We start from the raw sequence: 24,543 nt of genomic DNA on the forward strand, positions 1-24,543 counted from the left end.
CAGGCTCTGAAGGACACCCTCCACCCTGCCTTGCTATGCTGTCCTTGGGAGGAGGAACAGTTTACAAGCACATAGTCTTCCAAGCCCCTTCATACTCTTTAGCTCTTTACCCCTCAAAGCATGGCACAGGGCATGTCAGCAATTGTCTCCTGTATTCATGGTAAGGAAGCAGCTCTGAGCTTAAGCTACTTGCTTAAAGCCATACAATGAAATTAGGAATGGACACCTGGTCTTCTTGCAGGGGAGGGAAGATCACGGGGGAATCAACTGTAGTTTGCCTATTTTAAAGAAAAAAACGAGTGAAATAGAAGACCTTGAAAACTAGCCATATGGAAGTAAAGTGCAAACAGGGTCATCCTGTATAGCTGTATGGTTTGTGCCCTTGCAGAAGGAGTCTCAGCTTAGGGAGTGAATGAGAGTGGAAAGGCAGCTTGCAACCTTCTTGGCAAGCTATGTGCCCTGTGAAAACCTCCATCTGCTGTGAAAGGTCACCTTCTCCTAACTCACAGAACAGAGACTTGAGAACAAAGGCTTGAAGTTCATCAGAACTGAATGCAAAGTCTGTCCCACTAAAGGCAGTGGCACCATCTGCCCAGGTTATGACATAGATGGTGCCTGCTGGACCTGCACAAAAGGGAGCTTCCTCTCATCTTACCAGCTCCATGACCTTGGGTGTACTACTTGAGCTGTCGGAGTTTCAGTTTTCCCGGGTATGTATTTGCAGTATAGATATATTTCATTGTAAGGATTAAATAAACTGCCCGTAAACTTATTCAACACAAATTTTAAAATATAGTGACTTTTAATCTTTGATTTCTTAATTCAGACTTCAAAAATTTCACTGTAATTATTCCCCCTTTTCCTCTGGTTCCCCTGTCAGAATGAGAAAAAGGATATATATTCTTAGAGTGATTTTGAAATCTTAACCAATGAATTGATTTCTAGCTTTACACTGATGATATTTATATTTCACAAAATACGTTTTGACATTTTTTAAATGTCTACAAATGGAAAAGGATGGTTGTTGAAAAAATTAGCCTTTACACAAGGATATATTCAATCCAGTTCTGACTAAACCTCTAGTTCAGAAAAAGAACCATATATTGGCAAGATGCGGATGTGATGCAGAGAAAGTATGAGTTATTATGGGTGCAACTCTATTCAATTTTTAATCCATTTTTAAGACCTCACAATACAGTAATCGAATACCTTATTTATTAAAAACCATTATTTCAATTGCATGTATGCACTAATGCTATACCTAACGATTTGAGTTTTCTCAATCCTGATTTTGTTTAATTTTAATTTTAATTTTTACTTAAAGACCAGTGTGATAATACTCAATCCTCATTTTAAAGGAATAGGTGGAAACTATGAAGTGCTACCTGTATTAGGATTCATCTTGAAGAATTTCCCATCAGACAAAAGGAAATATAATAGCTGTCCATTCTTTCCAGAGTCCATGTCAATAGCTGTAATTTTGCCTATTACCCCTTGGGGAACGGGGCTCTCTTCGACTTTCAAAAACAACACATCATGCAAGAAGGTGGGGGAATTGTCATTCTCATCCCGGACACGAACAATGACTGTAGTGCTCACATTTTGCAACAATCCGTCCTCGGGGATCCAAGCAAACACTCTAAAATTATATGTTTGGGTGGATTCATAGTCAAACTGTCGCCGCAAATAAATCCAGCCCGTGTAAGGGCGGATTCCAAATATAGCAGAGCCTACGCTGGGTTCCAGCGAGTACCTAAGCGGCGAGGCTGCACGCTGGGGGCCAGGTGGGTGCGCCTGTGTTTGCAGTATTTGTGTCATCGGTGAGAGAGACTCACTGACTTCCACTTGATAAACCAAATGTTCGAAAGCCCAGGATGGGCTGTGTTCGTGTTTCTCGATAACGACTGTCAGCACCAGCAGGGCTGCCTGAGGAGGCACGCCTTGGTCCTCGGCCCTGAGAGTCAGCGCGAGCTCCCGGTGCTTGCTCGCGCCCAGGCTGCCGTTGAGGAACAGCACCCCCAGGGCTCTGTCGATGGCAAAGACGCCCGGCTGCGGGCTGGCGATGGAGTACCGGATGAGTCCGTTCCGCCCACTGTCTCTGTCTTCCGCACGTGCGAGGTACAAGGCTGTGCCAGGGGCCGTGGTCTGGGATATTCTAATCTCATCCGAGGTCCTGAGGAACGCTGGGTGGTTGTCATTGACATCCACGACTGTTATGTTGACCTCCGTGCTGCTGCAAGCTGGGGCGCTGCTGAGCTGCGCCTGCACCGTGAGCACAACCACGGGCTGCGTCTCGTGATCCAGGGGCTTCCGGGTGCGAATAGTGCCCAGCCACGGGTGAATGGAGAACATTCCGCCGAGATCACCAGAAGAAATCCTGTAAAAGATTGGTTCTGAGGAGTCTGAAAAAGAAAGAGGGGACAACCACTGTATGTCAAAAGGGTGGACTCACTGGAAACTTAGAAATTGAAATAGTAATACAGTCATCCGCTGCCTAATGACACTTCAGTCAATGATGGACCGCATATACTATGATGGTTCTGTAAGATTCTGACGCCGTATTTTATTGTACCTTTTCTATGTTCACATACATAAATCCTTACCATTGGGGTACAACTGCCTACAGTATTAAGTGCAGTAATATGCTGTGCAGGTTTGTAGCCTGGGAGCAATCGACTATAACATTTAGCCTAGGTGTCTGGTAGGCCACACCATCTAGGTTCGTGTGAGTACACCCTGTGATGTCTGCACACTGACAAAATTTTCGAATGAGGCATTTCTCAAAACATTTCCCATCGTTAAGGACGTGTGATTGTATGTTCTCCATCTACAGAGACTACTGTGCAATGTCTTACTTCCTCCGCTCTCCAAAACCTGTTGAAAAGTGGATACATGGTTTTAAGAATTTTTTGGTGTATTAAAAGAATGCCCAATGGGCAAAGAGCAAGCCACAGGTTTCACTTTCTTCCTTCATCCCTCTTGCATTAGATAAAAGGGAAAGATATTCAGAAAATAATTCGGGTACCTTTTTTATATATTTGAGGAAGTCAAGTTAAATTTATGTTGATGTTTCTCTATTATATCTATCTATGAAGGGCAAATACTCTCCATAGAGATTGAAGGAAGGGAGAGAGGAAGGAACAGGAGGGGACCAGGAGGAGGACAAGCTCTTTGGAAAGGTAATTCATTTCTAGGAATTTATCCTGCAGAGGTTCCTCTACAAGTGTGAAAAAGACACACATGGCTATTTGCTCAAGTACTATTTGGACTAGAAAGATTTTTTAAATCATTCAAATTGGTAACAAATGTAAACATAAAACATATCTAAGTTGAAATACTATAAACTGTCTTTTAAGGAGACAGAATGGCATCCAGTTATCTGGAAAGTTGTTCAGTATATAGTGGGGAAAGAAGCTCTATAACAACAAATACAGAAGGATGCATTTTTGTCAAAAATTTGTAAATTGTGTGTGCATGTGTGTGTTTTTGTGAGTGGGTTATAGGAGACATATATTTTGTATATTATAATCTGTATTGTTTTAAACATTCTTTTTAAAATGCCTATTATTTTTGTGGTCAGAAAAAAAATTGTGGGATGGACAGAAACAATGTTGGAAGAACAAAGAGCAACCCACAGGTTGTGTTATCTCCCTTGTTTTGACTTGTGTGGAAAGAAGAAAAAAATTATTCAAGATTGTACCGCCTAGGAAAAAACAAGAAGTGTTCCAATAATGGACTTCCATGCAGCATAAGAAATAAGTACTTACTCAAGGGCTCTCTTGCTTTCACTGTTCCAATGGGACTATCTTCAGGCACATCTTCATAAACTAAGAAAGTGTACTTAGGCCTTTCAAACTCAGCAGGTGCCAGAGTTGTCTGGAAAATGTGTATGGTGATGTCGGCATTAATGACAGCTGTGAGCCCACCACCGTCTTGAGCAGAGACCATCAACGAAATTGTGGTAGATTCCAAATGACTAAGAGGTGACGTTAAGTAAATAATTCCTGGGTAAGAAAAAGAAAACATTGGTAAACAGATAACATGTAATAAATACTGATGAGCAATAGTAACACCTGGTCTGTTAAGTGTATTGTGATGTTTTATTTTCTGTGTTAACTGGGCCACAGGATGTCCAGACATTTGTTCAAACATTATTTTGAGTATGTCTGTGAGGGTGCTTTTGGATGACATTAACATTTAAATCTGTAGACTGAATAAGGCAGATCATCCTCCTTAATGTGGGCGGGCCTCATCCAATCCATTGAAGGCCTGAATAGAACAAAAAAGCTGACTAAGAGAGAATGGTTCCTGCTCCAAACCTGGGGCACTGGTTTTTCTCCAGCCTTCAGACTCAGATAGAAGCATTGGCTTTTCCTAGGTCTCCAGCCTGCTGGTCTTCAGTCTCAAACTATATGACTGGCTCTCCTGGCTCTCTCAGGTCTTTGGACTGAGACTGAAGCAACACTGCCAGCTCTCCTGGCTCAGCTTGATGGATCTGCTCACCCTGCAGATCTTGGGACTTGCCAGCCTTCATAATCACATGAGCCAATTCCTTGTGATCAGTCTCCTCATACATAAACACACACATACACACATACGTCCTGTTGATTCTGTTCTCTGAAGATGAACTGATACATGTATTTGCCAACCAAAGAACTTGAGCATATTTGCAAAACAATGTCAAATTATGTTAGGTAAGCAATATTTTCCTAGAGCTAAAACATTAGACATTTTAGAAGTATATACAGGCACTAGAAAAAATATAAATTGTGTTGTCTTTTTTAGGGCTTACCATATCACCAGCCCGAGATGACAGAAGATCAGATTACATCCCACAGTCCAGTGTATTCTAATGCAGGCTAGCACGGGGTTGTAGGGTGATTACAACCTGCTCAAGTGCCAGAATCCCAAGTCTACAGGATGAAACTAAAATTTTATCTTCTGAGGTATTTGACATTTGCCCTGAACTAGACCGTGTAGGGTAGCTCTCTTTTTAAACTGACTCCACTCCACCTTTGTTGGTGAGAAGATATAATACAATAGCTGTGTACAACAAAACTTCAGCAAATGTAAAGACAAAGGGGACAAGAGTGATGACTTAGGCTTATGTATGCAGAGTATGTGAGAGGAGAACGTATTTATGGCTAAGTTGAGAAGAGATTCGGTAATACTGACACAAATGAATTATTTAATATTATTAATACTACCACTTAGTGTACTAGTTTAAAAACCTGAAAACAGATCTAATGCAATCAACTTAATGTTAAATGACGAGTTAATGGGTGCATCACACCAGCATGGCACACGTATACATATGTAACTAACCTGCACATTGTGCACATGTACCCTAAAACTTAAAGTATAATAATAAAATTAAAAAAAAAAGAAATGAACCTGTTTTGTTTAATGAGAAAAATGTATGCAAACTTATTAAATGAATTTGCAAACAAATACGTATGGCTGGCCTTCATGGAATTCATCATGTACAACTGGCCATAACAATTAGTTAAATGAATGAATACTGCAGTCTTTGCCAGTTTAGGAGAAGTTGGCAAAAACATCAGGGATATCAGTTTCTAGGCATTAAAAGGTGACATCCATTTGATTTCTTCCTTTTTTATATAAAAATCTGCCCTCTTGCAACTTAAATTTCTTGTTTCTGTTTCTATTAGAAATTTAATAAAATATTCTTATTTATTGAAATCAAATATCTTACTTGGCCTGCTCTAGACACATACTCATTTTCCTTTTTTCCCCAGCTTTCTTAAGGTATAGTTGACCAATAAAATTACATACGTTTAAGGTGTACAATTTGACAATTTGTGATATATGTACATATACATACATATATAACCATTTTCTTTAATGATTCCTTATCTAATATGATTTTAAGTCATTTCTCTCACAGTTGTTTCTCCTAAACATGGTCCAAGTTGATCATCTCAATTTTGACACCCAAAGTGAACAAACTTTGTTTCCAGATACAATTTTACTATTAGAAAGCAGAGTATAAACACTCTTTACTAGAATACTATAAAATACAAATGTAAACAGCTATTAGTACACCAGCTTTTAGTAGCCATAGTCACATCTGGTTTCAGACTGATTTGATGGTCCATCAAAGCGCTCAGTACTTAACACAAAAAATTTCCAAGTCAGATCTTTCTCATCTGTTATTGCTGCAGTTTTTAAAAAATATTGCTTTAGTATTAAAGTCTCTGATTGATTGAAAAATAAAACTTGAATATACACAAATGTGTACAGAAGAAAAGAAAAAGTCCCTCTACCCCAAACATCCCCACTCGCCAGGTATATATTCTTCCAGAGCTACTACTAAATTCCAATTACAGAGAAATTTTAAAAGATTTTATGTTGACCTCTGATGATTCTGACAGTGAAAAACTTAATGTCTGCCTCAACACAACCTGGTCTTCGTGCGTCCTGATTGACTCCTTCTGAACTATTTTTATATTTGTGTTAGACCAGTCTTCTTGAAATCCAAATCTAGACACATCGATGGCTCCCCAGGTTTTCAGGGTAAAGCTTAAATGCCTTATCTTAACATACCAAGCCATTCATAAATGGCCCCTCTCCCTCTCTGTAACCCCATTTCATAGCTCTCTGTGTCATAGCTCTCTGTACAGTACCTTTTTCTCTACGCAAAGTGAACAACTTGTAATTTCCAGAAAAGACCTTGCTGTCTTCCATCCGGATTGCTGCGTCCTCTTCCCAGAACAACTTCTTCATCTTCTTTGATGTAACAATTTCTAGCCATATTTTATTATTATTATTATTGAGACAAAGTTTCACTCTGTTGCCCAGGTTGGAGTACAGTGGCATGATCTCGGCTTACTGTGACCTCCACCTCTTGGGTTCAAGTGATTCTCCTGCCTCAGCCTCCAGAGTAGCTGGCATTACAGGCATGTATCATCATGCCTGGCTAATTTTTGTATTTTTAGTAGAGACAGGGTTTCACCATGTTGGCCAGCCTGGTCTCGAACTCCTGACCTTGTGATTTGCCCGCCTCGGACTCCCAAAGTGCTGGGATTATAGGTGTGAGCCACTGCGCTTGGCCTCTAGTCATATTTTAAAACACAGCTCAGGTTTCATCTGGTGCAGCTGGCCTTCTTTTTCTCTCCACTTAGCTCTAGCTATCACTATTCTATGATCCCACAGCAGCCTGGGTACATGTGCCTGTTATGAACTTAACATGCCTTACTTAATTACCAGTTTTTAATATTTTATATCAGTCCTTCATTTACTCATTAGTTTACTCAATGATTTATAAATAAAATTAAAAGACATTTTGAAAATACATAAACAACAATTTACTATACATAAGGAGAAGAGAGTTCTGTAAGCAAAATGGAAAATAACTGAAAGTTAGATTAGCAGTGGATAAGAACAGGTAGTTTAGACAAGAAACAATAAAATTTTAATAAATATAATACTGCCTAAAATCACTAATAATAATGAAAATACAAAATTAAAACGACTACCTCATTTTTACCTCTCTGTTTTCCTAAAATATTTAAGTGACAATACCCAGAGTTAATAGCAGGTTGTTATTTATGTACATTCTCCAAAAGGCACTTTGGTGATATTTATCAAAATTTTAATTGTTCATATTCAATAACTCAGAAATCTACCCTATATTTGTGTAAGTACACAGAAATAAATCAAGAGGATGTCATTTGGAACACTGAAAATGACCTTAATATCCATCAAGAAAAGAATGGATGGTGCACTCTATTGTGGTATATCAATACAATAGAATATTGTGTAGCATCAAAATGAAGTAAACATACATGTTTTCACCTAGAAAGACTTTACACACTACACTTTATGTGAAAAACAAGTTGCAAAAGTGAGTCTATGTTATCAATCCATTGTGCTTAAAAAAATAATGTCAGTACAGCATTAGCCAGGATTCTCCAGAGAAGCAAACCAATGGGATCTCTCTCTCTCTGTAGATATAGATATCTATAGATCTTATATCTCTCATATCTACATATAGAGATAGATAGATAGACATCAATAGATAGATATAAAGTGAGATTTACGTTAAGGAATTGGCTGAGATTATGAAGTCTGAGAAGTCCCATGTTCACCCATCTGCAAGCTGGAGACCTAGAAAAGCTGATGGTATAGTTTGAAAGCCTGAGAGCCAGGTAGTCAGTGGTGTAGATTCTAGTCAGGGTCTGATGGCCTGAGAGCCAGGAGCACTGAGGGCAAGAGACTGATGTCTCAGCTCAAGCTGTTAGGCAGAGAGCAAATTCAACCTTCCTCCGCCTTTTTGTTCTTTTTCAGGCCCTCAGTGAATTAGATGATGCTCACCCATTCTAGGGCCGGCCATCTGCTTTACACAGTTCACCAATTCAAATGAAAATCCACCCACAGAGACACCCAGAAACAGTGTTTAATCAGCTATCTGGGCATCTCGTGGACTATTCAAGTTAACACAAAAAGTAATAATCACATGAACAAACTTTTTTTTTTTTTTTTTTTTGAGATGGAGTCTCACTCTGTTGCCCAGGCTGGAGTGCAGTGGCGCGATCTCGGCTCACTGCAACCTCTGCCTCCTGGATTCAAGCGATTCTCCCGCCTCAGCCTCCTGAGTAGCTAGGACTACAGGTGCCCACCACCACGCCTAGCTAATTTTTGTATTTTTAGTAGAGACGGGTTTCACCATATTGGCCAGGCTGGTCTCAAACTCCTGACCTCGTGGTCCGCCCATCTCGGCCTCCCAGAGTGCTGGGATTACAGGTGTGAGCCACCGCACCCAGCCAAACATTTTAAAAATCATGGTATATCTCTATTTAATGTAAAAGAAAAATTCATGAAAACCTGCTGAGAATATTTGATTACAGAACACTACATAAAGTTTGAGTACAAACACTAATACATATACGATGTGTATACACACAGAACTATGCATACTGAAAAATATGAAAGGATAGGAACTGTCAAGGGAAGTCATCTTTGTGTGTTGAGATTACGGGAAGCTCGCTTTTTACTTCTTACATTCCTATAGTTTAAAATTTTTTAATAATTGTATGTTAACTTTGTAAATGAAAAAATATATTTTAAAGATATTCAGCAAAAGAAGATATGTTTGGTTATTTATTTAACTTTTTCAGGACTATGAAGGAAACTTGTAAGCTATAGTGTAAACTAAGATTGGACATTAAAATGTGGGCTTTTAAAAATAATTGCAGAGCACACTTCCTTAAAAAGAGGATTCTTATTCTACAAAAAATTTCAAGAATGAATATCATGGATATTTCAGAACCATCAGATAAAGATATTAAAGGGATTAATTTCCATTAAATCAATCCCTGAGGTTATAATAAACAAACTCTGGAGAAGCTGTCTATATAAAGCTGAACATGAAAAATAATGTTTCAAATACTCAAATTACTAAAATGTGTCTTAGTAACATATGGCAAATTGTGAAGTCTAATAAAATTGATATCTATACTATATTCACTCTGCTACTGAAAAGCATTCTCTCTGGTAGGACTATTTGGTGTCTAATTATACCCCCTCCAAATCCCCAAACTGGCATTTTTAATTGAGACAGTTTAATAATAGTTTTTGAGGTTCCCGATGATTTGACATTGGGGAGCAAGAAGCAACACATCACTTATTTTATCCTTGATACCACCTAGAATGTTAGTCCATGAAGCAAAATTAAGTTTACTGTCTTAACAAAATTTTACTGATGAATGTCCATTTTATTTGCCATATTATGAGTTAACAAATAAATTTGAAGGAAAGGAAAAGGGAAGAAAAAGGGAGACATGACATCAATTATAGAGAGTTATACAAATGTAACCTTTTCAAGAATCTTTACCCTTAAAGAATTTATACAAGCCAATCAGTAACTAAGTGTAATGTCAACAAAGACAAATAAGAGCTGTCGGTTATAGGTGAGCAGGAGATAACGAAATTTAAAGTTGTATGTAAATAGTGAAACATCACACAAATGTTAGCTACTACGAAGAGGGCTTAGCTTAGAACCTTGCATATGGTAGCCACTCAAAGAAATGAATTTATGTGGGGGGAGAATCGTGAACCTTACTTCTCAAAGGGAAGTGCCTTGTTAATAATTTGAAAAAACGTTTTCGCCCGGGCGCAGTGGCTCACGCCTGTAATCCCAGCACTCTGGGAGGCCGAGGCGGGTGGATCACGAGGTCAGGAGATGGAGACCATACTGGCTAACACAGTGAAACTCTGTCTCTACTAAAAATACAGAAAAATTAGCCGGGCGTGGTGGCGGGCGCCTTCAGTCCCAGCTATTTGGGAGGCTGAGGCAGGAGAATGGCGTGAACCCGGGAGATGGAGGTTGCAGTGAGCGGAGACCGTGCCACTGCACTCCAGCCTGAGAGACAGAGGGAGACTCCGTCTCAAAAAAAAAAAAAAAAAAAAAAGAACGTTTTCAAGTATTTCAAAACACTGCTCTATAAGCACCTAACCATAAAAGGTAAATCTCTGAAATCTCAGTTTTCTGCTAGGTTTTAAAAAGAAAATGCCTGTTATCATATTCCTCCATTTTTCATTTCATAGAAGTCTTAGAAGTAGAGACCATCACTCTATATACTGTATATGTATCTTAATGCATACATTCATATATATACACATACATTCATATATATACACACACATATCTATCTATATATAATATGTTGATCTATCAAAAATTCCTGTGTGGTAATGGGATTATAAATATTGTGAACAAAAAACCTGTCCATCTATTGCTAGGCTCTAAGTAATTTTTCAGTAACATGAGAAACTCCACTGTTTTCTGTGCATACCCACAGGCTAATCACTTAAACCTACCATGGTTTTACCTTAATCCCCCCGGTAATATCGGACAGAAGTATTTCCTGTCTGAAAGTGCTCAATCCTTGGGTTAATTATTTCCAGAAGCCCAAAAGTTTAGTCTTTTTAATTTTATTTTTTTATTAAATGAAAGCATTATACTCAACTAAATATAACCATCAAAAGAAATCAACACAATTGGTAAATTCACTTGTCTTTGAACTTGAAGGGCTTTAGAGATACTGTGGGCTTTATTCCAGACCACTGCAATAAAGCCAATACTGCAAAAAAAAGTGAGACACTGAAATTTTTTGATTTTCCAGTGCATAAAAAGTTATGTTTACACTATGTTGTAGCCTATTCAGTGTGCAATAACAGTAAGTCTAAAGAAAACAACATATATACCTTAATTTAAAAATACTTTATTGGTAAAAAAGAAAAAAGTGTTAATGGTCATTTGAGATTTTAGTGAGTGGTAATCTTTTTGTTGGTGGAGGGGCTTGCCTCAATGTAGATGGGTACTAACTGGTCAGTGTGGTGGTTACTGAAGGTGGCGGTGGCTGTGGCAGTTTCTTAAAATAAGACAACAATGAAGGTTGCCACAGTGATTGACTCTTCCTTCCACAAAATATTTTTTTCTGTAGCATGCAATGCTGTTTGCTAATAGTTTACCCACATTAGAACTTCTTTAAAATTGGAGCCAATCCTCCTAGGCCCTGCTGCTGATTTATCAACTAAGTATATGGAATATTCTAACTCCTTTGTTGTCATTTCAACAATGTTCACAACATCTTCCCCAGGAGTAGATTCCATCTCAAGAAACCATTTTCTTTGCTCATCCAAAAAAGCAATTCCTCATCAGTTTAAGTGTTATCACGAGATTGCAACAATTCTGTCACCTCTTCAGGCTCCACTTCTAATTCTATGTCTCTTGCTATTTTTACCACTTCACCGAAGTGGTGATTCCCTCAAAGTCATCTGTGAGGGTTGGAGTCAACTTCTTCCAAACTCCTATGTTAACCTCCCTCCATGAATCACAAATGTTCTTAATGGCATCTAGAACGGTGCATCCTTTCCAGAAAGTTTTCAATGTATTTTACCCAAATATATCAGAGGACTCACTATCTATGGCAGCTATAGCCTTAGGAAATGTATTTCTTAAATAAAATACTTGAAAGTCAAAATTACTCCTTGATGGGTGCATGGATTGTAGAATGAACCTTGTGTTAGGAGGCATTAAGAAAAAACCTCCTTGTATATCTTCATCAGACCTCTTAGGTAGCCATGTGCATTGTCAGTGAGCAGTAATGTTTTGAAAGAATTTTTTGTGAATAATAGGTCTCAACAGTGGGTTTAAAATATTCTGTAAACCAGGCTATAGACAGATGATATCTGTAAACAGATAACATCTGTTTGTCATCCAGGCTCTGTTGTTCCTTTTATAAAGCATAGTCAGAGTGGATACAGTATATTTCTTAAGAGCCCTAGGACTTTCAGAATGATAAATTAGCATTGTTCCACTTAAAGTCACCAGCTGCATTAGCTCCTAACAAGAGAGTCAGCCTGCCCTTTTAAGCTTTGAAGCCAGGCATTGACTTCTCCTCTCTAGCTATGAAAGTCCTAGATGGCATCTTATTTCATATAAGGCTGTTTCATCTACATTGAAAATCTATTGTTTAGTGTAACCACCTTCAACAATAATCTTAGCTAGATTTTCTAGATACCTTGCTGCAGCTTCTCCATCAGCACTTGCTGCTTCATCTTGCACTTTTAGGTAATGGAGATGGCGTCTTCCCTTAAACCTCATAAACCAACCTCTGCTAGCTTCAAATTTTTTTTCTGCAGCTTCCTCATCTCTTTCAGCCTTCCTATATTTAAAAAGAGTTAGGACCTTGCTCTGGATTAGGCTTTGGCTTAAGGGAATGATGTGGCTGCTTTGATCTATCCAGACCACTCAAACTTTCTGACTCAGCAATGAGTCTCTTTTGCTTTCTTATCATTTGTGTGTTCACTGGAGTGTACTTTTAATTCCCTTTGAGAACTTTTTCTTTACATTCACAATTCGGATGACTGTGCAAGCTGCCTAGCTGTTGGCTTATCTGCACTTTTGACATGCCTTTGTCACTATGCTTAATCATATCTAGCTTTTCATTTAAAGAGAGAGATATGCCACTCTTCCTTTCATTCGGACACTTAGAAGCCATTATAGGGTTATTAACTGCCAAATTTCAACATTGCTGTGTCTTGGGGATTAGGGCAGCCTGGGAAGAGAGAGAGAGACAGGAAACAGCCAACGGGTGGAGCAATCAGAGCACACACAACATTTATCAATTATGTTAGCAGTCTTTCATGGCTATGGTTTGTGGCATCCCCAAACAATTACAATAGTAATATCAAAAATTATTGATCACAGATCACCATAACACATATAATAATAATAATGAAAAAGTTTGAAATATTGTGAGAATTATCAAAATGTGACACAGAGACACAAAGTGTCCCCATAACACTAATAAATTTTCTTGAGGAGAGTGGCCACAAACCATGAATTTGTAAAAAGCACACTATCTGTGAAGCACAATGAAGTGGGGTATGCCTGTATAAATAGGCTGGGCTTAGATCTGAGCATGGCTACTAAGTCATTTATCAGCAAATATGCATATCTATACATTCAGTCACTTCCTTCATTTCTTGAATTATATTCAGTATATTTGTTTTGGTCAGGGTCTAATCAGGGAAACTGAAACTGTCCTAAGAATTTTAGAGGCTATTTAATTAAAGAAACTGATTACACAAGTATGGGAAAGCCAAAAGAATAAGAAGGGGATGATGAACAGTAACTCCAAGAACCTGCAACCTTCTCTAGGGTTGCAGAAACAGAAGGAAAAAGGCAGTATTGCTACCTCTATCAAAAAGAGGAAGAGGGTGAGCCATGGTGTCTTGGAGCCCTGCGGCGGTGCCACAGGACTGGCATCCACAGCTCCGAGGCGTCTCTGTGCAGCTGAGACTCAGGTGTCTCAGAGGATGAGTGCACAGCTATGTTCAAACCTTTAATGGCAGGATCCAGGAAGTACTCTGGTCACCATGGTGTGGCTGCTATAACCCAAGGAGGCCTGGTGAGGGCAGTGCTCACTGTCCAAAAGGTCTTGCGTGGCTGATATAGCTGATGGTGGCATTTCTGAGGAAAATGGTGCAGTTGGTGCCAAAGGACTTGGGAGGAATGCTAAACACAGAAGAAAGCATGAAAAAGCCCCTTCTCTCCTCCTCCTGATGTCCAGTTTCCTACCAGTACCTGCCACTGGTGAAACAGATCTGAAAGCCGGCATAACAGTGTCTTGGGGCGTCAGTCCCCATCTGGCTGTGCCTTCTCCCAAGATGTCTAGGTCCCAGCTCTGCAGGGCCTCCTCACTAATGCTAAGTTTTGATGATGCCAAATGTTTAGCTTAGTTCCCCCAGCCTAGGGGTGATAGTTGCTTCCACCATATGTTAACCTTGGTGTTTCCTTTTTGCCTTTTCTGTCTTCCATTATCCACTTAACAAGCTGTCTATATTAAATTACTTCTGTTACTATAAATGTTATTGTTTCTGTTTTCCTGACTGGATGCTGACTGGCGCTGATCTAACTGATTCTAGTGGCCTGCCTTGTACTAATTAGATGTAATAATCACTATGGCTTGAAGGGATGTGATGTTTGACCAATGTCACCTTGTTCACATGTCAAGGTTCTCCAAGCAAATAAACAAGTGCATGCTGGGCAGACAAAAACTACAAGTCCTAATTATGCCTCCCTTACAAAACAGGCTCTTGTTATTCTCTGCCTAACTCCCCTGTTGTTTCCTTCATGAAACCTATCATAACCTGTGGTATTTTCTGTTTTCCTGTTTTTGTTTGTCCCCTTCCACAAGTTAAGGCCCATGAGAGCAAGGACTATGTCTGTCTCATTCACCACTACCAAACAGGGTCTGGCACAGTCCCAGGCTCAGAAAAGGTGCTTGGTAATTATTTGTTGAATTAATTAACAAATGAACAAACCAACCTGGAAAAAATCATGGCTTCAGATTAGTCAGAATTACACAAAGAAGAAATAAGATGTCTTAGTCAGTTTGGCTGCTATAGCAAAAGTAGCATAGACTGGGTCGCTCACACTTCTGGAGGCTGGGAAGCCCTAGATCATGGTGCTAGCAGATTCAGTGTCTGGACAGGGCTCTCTTCCTGGTTTGCAGACAGCCATTTTCTTGTATCCTCACATGGCAGAAGAAGCAAGCTCTAGTCCCTCTCTTCATATAAGCCACTCATCCCATTGTGGAGCACCACCATTATGACTTTATCTAAACGTAATTAACTCCCAAAGACCCTGTCTCCTAATTCCATCCCATTAGGGGTGAGGGCTTCAACATATGAATTTTGGAGGGGCACAAACATGTAGTCCATAGCAGAAGAGTAATGTGGTGTCAGAACTCCAGATCAAATATTTACATAATTATACATCTGTAACAATTTATAGTGTGGGCTACCAAGGCAAGAATAGATAATAGAATGGAACAGATAGTCCCTACAAAGATGCTAGTCTACTTAAGTGGCAGTTATGATATTATTGAAGGAATTCCTCTAGGTCCTGATGTATTACATTTAAAAATCAGTCAACTCAGAGAGGGAAAATCAATCCACAACAACTTTGTCCCAAGCAATGTAGTTTCAGTGTATAAAATCACTTTTGTCCCTTTGGTAAAAACATGTCCTTATTTAGTCAACATATATAATTATTTTTAATACATTATACATGAATTCTACCTAATTGCCCATTTAATAAAGAAAGTCACCAGATCAGGTGCCTATGTAAGTAACTCTTCATGCTTAAAGTCGAATTCATGGAACCCTGAAAAGTCATTTATTGAGCTGCTTCTACTTAAGACCACAAAATTTGTCCCTGGACAGTGGGAAGCTATTTTATGTTCAAAAACTATAGAGAAATAATTCATAATTCCTAGATACCCATCAAAAAGTCTACCCCATATTTAACTGTACTCATTTGCATTTTAAACCCATACTCCCCCTCTTGATGTGGAGTATTTACCATAACAAGCTGCAAACTTTGTGTCACAAAACTGGACCTTTAAAATACCCTGATTTTTAATGATAATGTCTGACCTTCAGATTTGTATGTACCTAACTCTTGTGAACCTGCTTAGGATGATATATTAAAGATATGTCTGTGACAGTTAGAAGACCACTTTAATCAATGCAATATATTCAGAGGATATAATCATTATTTCGGTTTAAAATACGAGTCTCCCTCCTGCATCAGTACTGCACAAACAAATGAGTGACGTTTGTAATGTTTTTAATCCTTGCCTTCAAATGCTATGAATGTTAGATTTCTGATTCTATATGCTAATTTTATGTTCTCAGTGCTAGGTTTATGTGGGAATGATTTTGATTAAATCTTAGCAGAACCAGACTTCCTACATAAACCTGGCATCCTAGATATTTTCCATATGGGGAATGGCTTCTTAAAAGCAAGGCAAGAAATCTATTATTTAGGGTTGATGGAGTAAGAAAAGAGCATAGAGTCAGATTTTTGCATCAGATACAGCTGGGTTCAAATTTTGGTTTTATCAATCCCTAGTTTGATCTTCAGCAGTTTCTTAAGTGCTCTGAGCTTCTGTTTATCACTTTAAACAGACTGAAGAATCAGACTAATACCATTTACTGTGCAGAACTGCTATGAGGATAAAATTACATCGTATATACAAACAAAGTACTGTTGTACTACAGTATAGTACTACAAAGTACTGTAGCATAGTGTCTGACATATACTGACTGCTTAATACAATACTAGTTCCCTTCCTTCTCTCCTAAGGACTACAAGGTATTAGATGGGTAATTCCATGCACCAAGAAATAATCAATAATGAATGATTTAAAAATATTTTGGGGAAAGGGAAAGTAGGAGGAACTGGAGTAGCATCAATACTTCACTGCAAAGCATGCATAGGAAGTCCGCTGGAAGAGCTGACCAGTGGCCAATCTGACCTGGTCAGATTAAGCCCCTCTACTTAAATGGTACAGATTTCTGGTCCATAGACTTATCTAAACCAGTCCTGGATAGATGTATATTTTGCATTTGTCCCACTACTGCAGATGGCGGACTCTTATAGTTTGCATGGGGTTTACAATGTGTTCCCCTAAGTTAATATTTCAAAATCTTTTCAATAAATCTTTCTGATTTTATAAAGCTGGATAGTGACACAAGTTGGCAACAGGGATGTGGGCTGATAGTCCCTTTTTGGGAGGCCCAAATACATTTCCAGTGGACACAGATGGCTTAACTATTATTCTCTCTCACTTTGTCATTTGAAACACTGATCATTTGAGAGAATCAACTCTGAACACCACTATTTACACCAACCTACCACCACCAACAGACATAACACTGATTTAAATATTCAGTTTAAAGGAAATAATTTACTTAAAGCAAAACCCAAAACCCTTGAAGACCTGGACCTGACAGTGGTCCTCACAGTTGGGAGTACCATGGAAAGGTCATAAATTTGGCAATAATTGAGAAAAGAATCGAGTATTATTTTAAGATAACATACTTTTAGAACGGTAATATAGTAAGTTGGATCATGTCTCACCAACTTTATGTCCACTTGGATCCTCAGAATATGACCTTATTTGGAAAAGGGTCTTTGTAGATATAATTAGTTAAGGATCTCAAGAGGAAATCATCCTGGTTTTAAGGGTGCCCTAAATACAGTGACCAGTGTCCATCCACAAGGAAGGACACAAGAAGACACAGAAAAGAAGGCCATACAAAAATGGAAACAGAGATGAGAGTTACGCTGCCATAGACCAAGGAGTGCCAAAGATCACCAACAAACACCAGAAGCTAAGGGAGGTTCCGGAAGGAAATAATCCTGTTGACACCTTGATTTCAGACTTCTGGCCTCCAGAACTGTTAGAGAATGAGATTCTGCTGTCTAAGCCACCCAGTGCGTAGTGCTTTGTTATGGCAGTCCTAGGACATGAACACCGGCAGGAGGCGTACGGTAAGGTGGGAACTCTGAAGCCAGACTGTCTCAGTTCACATTTTGGTTGTCACTTTCTCATCATGTTTATGGGCTGCTGATCTTTTTTGGATTCGTTTGCTCATTTGTGAAATGGAGACAAAAATAGTTCCTACATCAAAGGTTTGGCATGACAGTTAAATCAGGCAGTTAATGCTCAATAAATATTGCCAAAAGACAAAATGACAACAAATTTAGTTTAAATATCTTAATTGGCTTTTATTTGCAATTCTAGAATTGAGAAAAACCTTGATGTGTTCCAACGAGCTGAACAGAAGTGGCTGGCTTTATAGACAGGAAGTGGCTGGCTTTACAGACAGAAAAGGAAAGCAGAAACAGAGAACAAAAAGTTGTTTCACAGTTACTTTCCTTGTAAAGGTTAAATCAGACGGGACTTTCTTATCATGCCAGCTAAAACTGGCTCGTTTGGGGATTTGGCTATTTAATATCCCTCTCTCTTCTGATTTCTCGGAAGGTGAAATAACTTCATTTCAGCTTGGTGGCCATGAAACTTTAGCATGAGTGGCGCCATTTTCGTCTGGTCCATTGGGCCTAGTGCAGGAGCTCCATTCAAACCAATGGCTTCCTATAAATTTTATTTAACAACACTCATTATGATTTACAGACTGTGTCTCTATGTCCCTGTATCTTCAAAAGCATATTATTTCTGCCTTCTCCTTCCTTCATGGGAAGATTTGTGACAATGGACATGAACTAATATTTTTATAAACATGGTGAATATGACCAAGCCCGTGTTTCTATTATTACTATCCTTTCATGTCTACTTAGGGTTCAACAACTAAGGGAAATCACAGCCTTTATGGTAAAACTCATGCATTTTATTGTGTGACAGTTGTAACCAAATGCTGATTCACATGATATGTATTTCAATGTATTGCTATGATTACTTTAAGAAAATAACAGATAGTTGATGAATACTATTTAAGTAATAAACCAGAAGCCTTATTTTGGAGTTTTTGAAAAACAAAAGTTAGAAAATGCATAGCTAATTCCAGAAATAAAATCTTTGTGAAATGATGATAAATAAAAATGCCTTCCACTTCCTTGAATTTCATTCTACAGTTTTGGTTCTATCTCAGAGTCTGGAATCTGCTCATTTGAAGTTTTCTATTGTGATAAGGTGAGCAGGTCCTGGCTGCTCCACCTACTGATGTTACTTGATAGAAATCATGAAACTTCTCTCAGCATCTGCTTCTTCATTGGAAACATAAGGAAACGTGTAGGCTCTACCTTATGGAGCTCTGAGGAACTCAGCTGACAGGACACAAGTAAAGAAAGAACTAGAGCATGAGCACATGGCGACTGTTCAACAACTTTCTGAAAAAGTTGCTCTTATCTCCAAGACATTTTACCCTGAATTTCTTTGATTTTAATTACCTTAACATGAAAGATCTCATCACAATCCACAACCTAGATTATACATTTAACAACTAGTACCAAAAACAAACAAATCATTGGAAAACATCTCTGCAGAAAGAACTACATAATTAAAGAAAAATCTGTGAAGATCTATAGTTATTTTTTTAAATTGTTTTCAACTTGAAGGTGAAATTTTACATCTATGCTTTGCCAACTGACTACTTTCTGGGGCTGATTTGAGTCATGTGCACACACTGGTCCCCAGACACACAAAACAGAAGCAAGGCCTTGGCTTACGGTGACATTGCATGTGTAAGAGTTATGTAAATACCTGCTACTCGGTATCTTCTACATCTTAAATATTTATTTTTATTCTAAAGCCAACCTACATATCCATAACTGCACAGCAACGATTTATACATCTCCATATTTGTGATTTTGATTTTTAGACAACATTTACCATCTATTTTTTTTTGCTATCAATCTCATCACAAAAGGTATAATCACATGTATTTTGTATATTGGAAAGTAAATTTACCAATATTAAATTTAGGTAGAAGATGTCAGAAAATCCTTTTAATATTATTTTTGACCTTTATTTTCACCAACAGCAATAGGTTAGTGTCCATTAAAAAGATGAGCTTTACGAAAGTGCAAGGTTTCAAAAATTATCTGAGAAGTCAGATCTCAGGGAAAATGCAGGAAAAGAAGGGATGGCCAGAGGTTCAGGAAGAGGGACACCCATTGGCCATGCCTTCAGGAAGTTCTTGTTCTGGTTTGCTGGCATGAAAGCTATGTCAAGGAAACTGCCTTCTAGTGATGAAAAGGTTCATTTAGACAATGGCATTTGTGATGGATTTGTCTTATGTTCAGCATGACCAACGAGAAGCAGAGGGATTTGGGGAATGGTGGACAACAGGCGGGAAAAAGGGGGCAATTGAAGGAAAAGCTTTTAAGTGACTCCAATAAAGTATGAACCAAAAGATGGTCCTTTTGTCAGGAAATGCTAGTAAGGGATTACACTACAGGCTCTCAATGGGAGTGTAAAGAGGAGGTGTGTGGGTAAATTTGGAGGGGGTTATAGTCTGGAAAGCGTATTCAAATACTTGCCATTTTTATAATACAGTTCAAAAATTACAGAAATTAATGCAACTGCAATAAAAACATTACAAAAATATTTAGAGTGGTATTAATACTGAAAATAGAAATCTATAGATGATATAGGTTTAGCAGTTTGAAAAATGCTGCCTTCATAAACAGTTTCTTCTGAATAGATGCCTTCTTATACAATAGTTTTTAGCTATTCAATATATTTAACCTCCAAATCAGTGATCCTCAACCTTTTTGGTACTAGGGACCGGTTTCGTGGAAGACAATTTTTCCACAGGACAGGGCTGGCGGGGGAATGGTTTCAGGATAAAAGTGGTCCACCTCAGATCATCAGGCATTAGTTAGATTCTCATAAGAAGCACGCAACCTAGATCTCCTGCATGCGTAGTTCATGATAGGGTTAGTGCTCCTATAAGAATCTAATGCTTACACTGATCTGACAGGAGGTAGAGCTCAGGCGGTAATGCTCACTCACCTCCCATTGTGCAGCCTGGTTCCCAACAGGCCACAGACCAGTACCAGTCAGTGGCCCAGGGGGTGGGAACCCCTGCCCTATGAAGGCACTGATTGCTTTTAGTCATTTTGTTATTTCTATGAATTATGTATATTAGGCAATTTAATCACAGTTATAGCTAGGTGCGTTCAACTCACCTGAGTATAGCATGAACTAACTCCACACACACACAGACACATGCACACACACATACACACATACACACACAGAGAGACTTGCATACACACACAAATTATGAAGGACTCCATGTTTGTCCAGCAATAAATGGCTTATTATTGTTATTATGTGCTTCGTTAACTTTTTATTTTCTATATGGACTTTCAAGAATTTCTAGTTCCCTACTAGTTCCATCACCCCACAAGTCACCCCAACCTGCCAGACTAAATATGGAATCTTCTCTAAACCAATAAGGCTGAGATAATAAGAAGCAACAGCTTGCTTTATCCTCATCCTCTGAGAAGCTCAGGCTTCTGGGAAGAAATGAGTAGCCACCCCCTCTAATCACAGAAGGTGTTGAATCTAGAATCTAGTTGTCCTTACAGAAAAATCAAGTGTCCAGATAAAGACTCCCTTACCTGTCTTATTTGTAAATGTTCCCAATTTCTGGTAAACGCAGAGGTTCCTCTTGGGCCTCTTTCATGGCCCCCAGGTAATATTGGTAAGATTAAGTGTAAAATAAAACAAACACAGACAGATAATTTATATCTCACAGACCATCACTGAAAGGACTACTAAAGGAAAGTTTTGTGTTCTAGCACTAGGGACTCTGACCAACCTTCCTCCTGAAAGCAAGTGCTCCATAAAATATAAAAACACATCCTCATAAATGCTTCAATAAATTGACAATAAAGAAGGCAAAAAGTTTAAGTGATGTCAGAAACCTAGAGAATAAGCAGCATACTGAATTTGGCTTTGGCCCTCAGGACATTCGCAAAATCCTAGTGACCTTAAACTTTCCTTTTACTGACCTTGTGGAGCTCATGGAGGGCAGAAGACAAGACCAGAGCCATCTGAGGGTACGAGTAGACTGGGGATGGAGAATCTCAGAAGAGTTTCTCCAATAAAATTAGGTCCACAAAGGTTTCAGTTTAAGGGTGAACTAGAAATAAGCTTCTGTATCCCCAATAGATTGCAAATAAAATTGTCTGGCTTGAAATTCAGTGATAAATAAGAGGTGGTAAAAATTTCCTTTGAGAATTCCTAACTATAAACCAGATTCACACCAGTTTTTAGTCTGAACTCACAATATAGGATGATGTGAAAAATTTCAAGCCAAGAATTTAGATTAAAATGGTAGGGAGAAGTATGTCTCTAGGACACTCGGGCAAAAGAAACACAAATACCTAAATACCTTCGAAAGAAACCCACCTTCATCCAAGGATTCGAAGAATTCTCTCAGATAAAGATCCAAGCCCACAATTAAAAAAAAAAATCACACAAAAAATGAGGAAATATGTCAACATGAGTGAGACCAAGAACCAATGGCAGATTTAAAGGAGGAAAGACTTCAGAAAAGACAAACAGACAAAATGCTCTAGTTAAAAGACAAACATTATCAGAGTGGATTTCAAAATAAATCCAACCATATATTGTGTATAAGAAGCACCCCTGAAACAAAAGAATACAGACAGGGTGAAAGTGAAAGACAGCCAACTGGAGGTCATCTCCACCCTCATGTTCCCTAACTTCTATTATCTATCAGAGCCATGATGACCCCTTGCTCTTTGTCTCTTTCCTTTGGTTATATTACAGTTTTCTTTTTTGCCTTCCCTAACAATCCCCTGGACTTTTCCAATAGTCCTCCTTCCTCCTCAGACTTCTAAGCATTCCTCTAGCAAAGTGCTACGCTCTTTGTTCTATTCCCTGGAGGGTCTCAAAGGGTGTCCCCTGACTACCTGCATTAAAATCATTTTGGCTACTTGTAAAAACAGAATTTCCTGGGCAATTAGCCAGACATTCTGATTTTTAGATTTGGGAAAGGATCTAGGAATTGCATTTTTAACAAGCTCCACCAGTAATTATTATATATTCTAAAGTTTGAAGACCTTTTTTTAATTGTTGTTTTTATTTTTCAGACAGGATCTCACTCTGTCACCCAGGCTAGAGTGCAGTGGTATGATCTCAGCTCACTGCACCCTCCGCCTCCTGTGCTCAAGCAATCCTTCCACCTCAGCCTCCAGAGTAGCTGGGACTACAGGCATGTGCCACCACGCCCGGTTAACATTGTATTTTTAGTGGAGACAGGGTTTCACCATGTTGCCCAGGCTGGCCTCGAGTTCCTGGGTTCAAGCCATCCGCCTGCCTCAGCTTCCCAAAGTGCTAGGATTACAGGCATGAGCCACTGCACCCGGCTTGAAGATCATTTTTATGTATTCTTTCTTTCAAAATGTTCATGTTTTCATGTTTCATGGCTTTAATAATTGTTAATACTTTATTTTAGTATTTTCCCCTGTCCTGTCATCTAAATTACAGTTCTGTATTTTAGGTGGCACTTCTAAGGCATTTGTCAACTTGATGTCAACTGGACCATCAATCACGTTAGTTAAAATTAAGAAATTATGTATGGCTCATCCTTTCATTAATAAATCCAATTAGTTACAACTCATGTTCTTTTCCTGTAAAATATCCCTAAGTTCCTTTGGCTCTGTCTTTATTGCTATCTCTTTAGCACGACCCTCGATACTTTACACATGGATTTTTATAACCAGTTTTTCTATTCAAATGTTCTAGTCCTACAATCCATCTAGGACACTGCTGCCAGAATAATTTTCCTTAAATATCACTTTCACCATATCACACCGATGCCAAATATCTTCATATCATTCCTTAGTTCCTTAATAATCAAATTTAAACTTGTCTGTCATGTTTTTGAACTTCAGAATCCACTCCACTCAATGTGCCTTCCCATCATCCAGTAGTCCATACTCTCTACGTCAGACATGCTGCTCTCCTGCTGTCATGAATGCATGCAGCAAGTATGATGACAAAGCACAACTCGTGGCAGGCAATCACAGAGTGACTTTTTTTTTATTTTTTATTTTTTTTTTCCATTTTTAATTTTTTTATTTTTATTTTTTGCTATTGAGTTGAAAAGTTTCCTTACATGTTTTGGAATATTAGCCCTTTATCAAATATATGGTTTACAAATATATTCCCCCATTCTGTAGGTTTCCTCTTCACTCTGTCATTTCCTTTACTGTGTAGAAGCTTTTTAACTTGATATAGCCCCACTGTCTGTTTTTGCTTTTGTTGCCTGTGCCTTTGGTGTCTTATCCAATAAATCATTGCTAATACCAGTGTCAATGAGATTTTCCCCTATGTTTTCTTCTAGGAGTTTTAGAGTTTCCAGTCTTACATTTAAGTCATTTAATCCATTGAGAGTTGATTTTTGTTTATGGTATTAAGCAAAAGTCTAATTTCAATTCTTTTGCATGTGAATATCCAGTTTTCCCAACACCATTTGCTGAAGACTATTCTTTCCTCATTGTGTATTCTTTTTTTTTTTCAGAATTTTTTTTTCTTTTATTATTATTATTATTATTATACTTTAGGTTTTATGGTACATGTGCGCAATGTGCAGGTAAGTTACATATGTATACATGTGCCATGCTGGTGCAACCCAAATGTCCAACAATGATAGACTGGA

At 38.5% G+C, this 24,543-nt stretch overlaps 1 protein-coding gene across 4 annotated transcripts in view; it reads right to left on the reverse strand.

Moving 5' to 3' along the window:
- DCHS2 (dachsous cadherin-related 2) overlaps positions 1–24,543 on the reverse strand; it is a 255,471-nt gene that overhangs the window by 94,004 nt on the left and 136,924 nt on the right. For all 4 annotated transcript variants that reach the window (XM_024246399.3, XM_054554600.2, XM_054554602.1 and 1 more), the window contains exons 4-5: positions 3,768–4,004; positions 1,386–2,402 (exon numbers count right to left, since the gene is read on the reverse strand). In XM_024246399.3, coding sequence (XP_024102167.2) covers positions 1,386–2,402; positions 3,768–4,004 — 1,254 coding nt within the window. The remainder of the gene's footprint in view (positions 1–1,385; positions 2,403–3,767; positions 4,005–24,543) is intronic.

Source organism: Pongo abelii, chromosome 3, assembly GCF_028885655.2.
Source record: "Pongo abelii isolate AG06213 chromosome 3, NHGRI_mPonAbe1-v2.0_pri, whole genome shotgun sequence".
Taxonomy (NCBI): domain Eukaryota; kingdom Metazoa; phylum Chordata; class Mammalia; order Primates; family Hominidae; genus Pongo; species Pongo abelii.